The sequence below is a fragment of the Aptenodytes forsteri genome, unplaced genomic scaffold, assembly GCF_000699145.1.
Source record: "Aptenodytes forsteri isolate BGI_AS27 unplaced genomic scaffold, ASM69914v1 Scaffold23, whole genome shotgun sequence".
In the NCBI taxonomy this organism is placed as follows: Eukaryota; Metazoa; Chordata; class Aves; order Sphenisciformes; family Spheniscidae; genus Aptenodytes; species Aptenodytes forsteri.
Window position 1 is genome coordinate 626,405 of NW_008796043.1, and position 5,499 is coordinate 631,903.

At 37.6% G+C, this 5,499-nt stretch overlaps 1 protein-coding gene across 1 annotated transcript in view; it reads right to left on the minus strand.

Annotated features, from left to right (window-relative positions):
• UBE2V2 (ubiquitin conjugating enzyme E2 V2) overlaps positions 1-5,221 on the minus strand; it is a 14,107-nt gene extending 8,886 nt beyond the window's left edge. Inside the window, exons 1-2 of the mRNA XM_019473758.1 lie at positions 5,075-5,221; positions 1,693-1,818 (exon numbers count right to left, since the gene is read on the minus strand). Of these exons, the coding sequence (XP_019329303.1) occupies positions 1,693-1,818; positions 5,075-5,119 (171 nt within the window). The 5' untranslated portion in view covers positions 5,120-5,221. The remainder of the gene's footprint in view (positions 1-1,692; positions 1,819-5,074) is intronic.
• Between the last annotated feature and the right edge of the window lie 278 nt (positions 5,222-5,499).

Below are 5,499 nucleotides of genomic sequence, written 5' to 3' on the forward strand. Positions count from 1 at the left end.
GTGGATGCCCCATCCCTGGAAACATTCAAGGTCAGGTTGGACGGGGCTCTGAGCAACCTGATCTAGTTGAAGATGTCCCTGCTCATTGCAGGGGGGTTGGACTAGATGACCTTTAGAGGTTCCTTCCAACCCAAACTATTCTATGATTCTATGATTTCCTGTCACAGTATTCACCCTATTCCTCAGCAAGCTGAGGGAGTGTAGACTTCTCCAAACAAAAGCTCAAGCCGACTGACTCGATAAACAGTAGCCTGAAGGCTCCGCAGGTCTGAGATTCTGCTTCCGGAAACCAACACCTATACTCTCAGGCATGCACAGATGAAGCAACGAGGGCATACTTCTTTACTTCTTCAGAATAATACATGTTACTAGGGAGAGGTATGAAAATAATATTATAAACATACCAAAAGCTCTGCTGCATTCCAGATTGGCAGCTTTCGCTAGTCACAGCCTCTTAATAAACATATATACTTAGGCCACAAGCCACAGTTGCGATGAAGGGCAACAGCTGGTTTGTAGATAGCAATTTTAATAAGATCTTCAGGTAGAGTAAAGTTGTTGGCTACGCAAGAAGTACTTTCAAATTAATTTTAGATTATTTCTGAAGTGGTAGTGCACTGGCTTTGGATGACCAAACAGTACACTATCCTACCACCTACAACAGCTCAAACGAACTCCTAAGAATCTCTCCCTCCTCTACAGTCATTGAGTCATTGAGATACTTAAGCTTCACATTTCAGTACTGTTAATTAGACAAATGCAAATCCATCTTTCTTTTAAATCTTGCAAATTATTTAAAATCCAAAGATGTTCTCTGACTCACCTCTAAGTATTACCTTAACCCAATTACTTTGCATTCACTAGAGACAAACATACACACAGACAAGTGTGAAATATTATTGTATTTCCTGCTGATATACACATATACCACTGTAAATGCAAGGCAGCTCACATCCCTCTTCACTGAGCAATGGAGTACCTCAGAGTTATTCACAGGACTAAAGTACCTAGCGAATAATGGAGTAACAAACTTGCTTGAGCTGCTGCCATTGCTCATGTACGTGAACTCATCCCACCCTAAGTGCAGGATCAGTGAAAGTAACTTACTGCAAATTGATCTTTAAAATGAAAGTGATTACCATCTATATCAAAAGACCTTAAGGCTGAAGCTCACAATCACTTTGGATTTGAATAAACCCATTAAAAAGAAAATAAGAGTTTAAATACATCGGTTCATTATAGGTGAGTTACTACATTCCGAGTGAGACTCATCAGGAATAACCTCCATTTTCAATTAATGGAAACATCAGATAGTTTGTAGTACTCCTGTCAGAATATGAATCTAATCCCCTTTTATAAGCGTATTACAAGGGAAATACCTACACATGGCTTAAACACTTATTTTTTTCTGTTCAAGGCTAAAATCTTCAGCTTCATTTAAAAGAAGCAACTGTTTCAATACTATAAATAATGCTCGTCTCATTGATAAGCCACTAAGAACTACTAACATATTGTAAATACCTAAAGATTTGAAGTAATAGGCAACCAAAATTTGATTTAAACCAAGTACTTATATTGTAAAATTTAAATATGAAAGCAATGTCCAACATGCATATTCCTCACCTGGGTTTTTCACAGAAATAATTTATAGTACAGATTAACAACATGGTTGATCTTACCATTTCAACTTACCATTCCATTGGAATTATTTATTCCATTCATATTAATTTTAGTTACAAATCTAACTGTAGGAGGTGCTTCTGGATATTTAGGTCCACACTCTACTTTCAGACTGTATATTCTGTTTTCATAGTTTGTCTAGAAAGCAAAAAGACAGACTAATGCATTGTACTGAAAGCTGAATATTAATAAAAAAACAAAGCAAAGGCAAGAGGAATAAAGATGAAGAAGTATGAAATAATTATAAACCTTTTAAAATTATGTACCAGATGATGGTCTTGGATTACTGATTGATATTCCACTGTTTTGGTTATATTGATTACTTGATGAATATGTATGAATTACACTACTGATTGACTGCACCATACAAAAGTTTTAACAGAATAAAGTTCTTTTTTTAATTCACATTTACTCTTATCCCTCCTACCCACCTGCATTCCCCAAAACAACTTTGGCGCGGTAGGGGGCTGAGACAAAATCAATAGTCTTTAGGAAAATTACCTCTTTCTCATGTAAAAAAAAAAAAAATACCTAACACTGCCGAAAAATTGGGAATGGGGAAAGACAAAGATGCCAATAACCCAACAGCTAAGACACAACCTAGAACAAGATGAAAATAGTATTTGCAAAAAACATACTCTAGAAGTAATTAACACTCCAGAAGATATCTAAGCCTTCCCCATCTGAGAATTGCTTGGTTTTCTAGAGGATTTATAAACTTCGGACAGTAAGGTGACAGCTAGTTTGCAGAAGACATCAGTCCAAAGTGACCATGGAACAGATCATTCTAAGTGCAAATGTATTTTGAGAAAGTCCAATTAGAAATGAATATGGTTCTATCTTTTTTTTAATCTTGTCAAGTAGGCCATGCATAATAAAAAGCGTCAGTGGCTCTGCTGGTCACTGATGTACGTGCCTCTGCGCTCCAAAAGGAAGATAAACCCAGTTTCTACACTTGTCTTTCCATTGGCACAACAGATACAGCTAACATGAACCCAAAGCAGTAACATGACTCTGAACTTTCCAGAAGTACCACCTTTAAGCTATTCTGCATCAGCCAGCTGTCACTCTCTCCAAGTAGAAGTATCAACCACACAGTCAAGTTACCAAATGACAGTCCACTCTGTGGTCAATTAAAAGGCAGAGTGGAAATCGGACTACTGAAGCACCTTAACTGTGCCCTTTAATTTCAAGAAGCCACAGAGACTAAGCAGCAAGTGGGTCAGAAAGAAACAAGGCAAAGCAGGACATTCGTTGTCAGAAAAAAGGTCTTCTATTATTCTTTCCCATTAAAAGCTAAAGGCCCAATAAAAGTAATCTTGTCCTGCTACAGGTGACATAGCTGCTACCACACAGTAACAAAATTTCTCATTATTCACTCAGATAAAACAATTTACTTCCCCAGAGAGGGATGCTGTCAGTTATAGTGGAAATAGGCCAAAATGTATATATACTGCTCACAACTCTGAAAAATCCTAAGAACGGCACTCATTCTCATTACCTTATTCCTACCCAGGTGGCTTCTCAATTTTGCTCAGTTTTTCAAGTCACTGTTTTACTGCAAGCCAAGCATCCCTGGCTAGCTCCCCCCCCAAAAAAACCCCCACATTTTTTCAGGATCAGAAAAATGTTTCCTTTAATCCAAAACAAATCTTCCCCTCCCCCCTTCGTGTTGGTTCACCCTTCAAATGAAGCAAGAAAAAAAATAAACCTGATAAGCAACTTTTGCACGGCTCTAGAGAAGCCACATATGTGAAGAAATTCATGATGCGGACAATATTAGCAATTTTCTCTGTGTTCTGTCTAACTGCATACTGTCTACATAACTCAACCAATTCCAAAAACACTCACCATCTACAAACTCTGAAACTGGACATGCAGTTCTTCTCATCAAGGTACCGCCACTGGCTTGGGAGCTGGTGGCTTTCACTTTCTACAGTCACCATGTACTGCAAGTCATTATATCAGCAAGACTGCACGTCCCTGAAATGGCCTAAAATATTACTTGCACGCACTCTTTCATAAAGAAAATAAAGTGACAGCAATATAAATTGACCAGAATTACAAGTGCATCCCAGGTTTGTTTTTTTTAAATTATTTTTTAAAACATATGTGCTCCTACATAATAATCACTCCCTTCAAAGAGGTCTTAAGAGTCTACCTTAGGTTGAACCAGAAACCAGGCACAGGCAGTTCTGGAGGCTGTTTGGAGAGTCAGGGAGACACTACTTTTGTCAGTTCCCATTTGTAAGTTCTTTTCAGAACCCATAAGACTACAAACTTTCTTCAAAATGTATTCAAACACTGTGATTCCACAGAAGCTAGTATCCAAAGCGTATCGTCATTACGCTTATTGGTAATGGTATTTAATTGGTTCTCTCTCAAATGCATCCAAATCTTAGGAGCTCAGCACAATTATGCAGATGTTCAAAACAGTCCGCTGCAAGTTACAACTAACTCTGACTTCCAAAAGGAGCTTGAATTGCACTAAATCTAACTCTGGAACTCTTACTACTCTGGAAGACATTATTTTCACTGAGGCCAATTTCTGATCTCAGTTCTTGTCTTGGATAGTTCTTCCAATAAGCCCTGCAGCACTGAAGGACACACAAGATAGTAACCTCACATTAGCAGTGAAAGACATATGCTAACTTAGAGGTACTTGAAGTATACTCATTTAAAGTTGTCATTTACACAGTGATCTTTTGTATCATATTGTAACTCATGAGAAAGCATGCACAAAAGTTACGCGTCAAGTAAAGATGCGTCTGCTCATATCTGATGAGCCTGATACTCAGACACTAGAGATGATTACATCTCTTGCAGGTTTTATCAGTCTAGATGACATTCTACAGAACTCAAAAAGGTCAGAGGGATTTGAACTTTGTATACGTATTTTATCTTATTAGAGGTAATTAAAAACTGCTTGGTCTTTAGGCATGATTCAACTGAATTGCATAAACTGCTATACTGGAAGACTTTGACAAAAGCTGTGAAAGTTGAAAATATATTGTCAGTTTGCTACAGAATTGAAATTACTAGGCACATATGATAAACGGTGGAAAGACAGTTACCCTGTTTACTGTACTATCACTGTACAGTTATGTGCAGTAATGATGGAAATACAGACTGAGTATATTCCTAACTCAGTAATAGGTCTCAAATCACAACTGGCTTATACAGACAGCTGCAGAAACATGTACTAGGGGAGGCCAGACTGAAAACCCTTACTAACACGCCAGGAAGTGATGAATTCTAACATGAATACACAGTGTTTCTACAACTTCATACATTCAGTTTTAACTAATTCCTTTACACTATAGCAAAGTAACCTTTTTGTGCACTTTGTATTGCCTACAAACTTAAGAAAAACGTTTTAATTCATCACACTTACCCTCGGTGGCCCAATAATCATTCCTGTCCATCTGGTGAGTGTCATATCTTCATCATCTTCAAGGCCCCAGCTTACTGTACCATCACCTACTCCTTTCTGCCCTTCTTCAAGTTCTTCCAACAAGCGAAAATTACGAGGTACTTTAACTAGAGAAAAGGGAAGAATGTAATTAATACTGCTCACATTAAGGAAAAGGTAAACAATTTATTGCTTTTATGTGTTATGCACTAGCAACTGCTGAATATACTTTCAAAGCTAAACAAATATTTCCTGCGCAAATTTATTTAGCACTGAAATTGTTCTGAAGCAACTAACCACTTCACTGGAAGCTAGTTACTACCAAGTGATAGCAATACAAACTATAAAAGGGAAAATGAGAGCACCCTCTCTAGTTTGAGATGGCTTAATTCAGGTTCTCTTTCCCA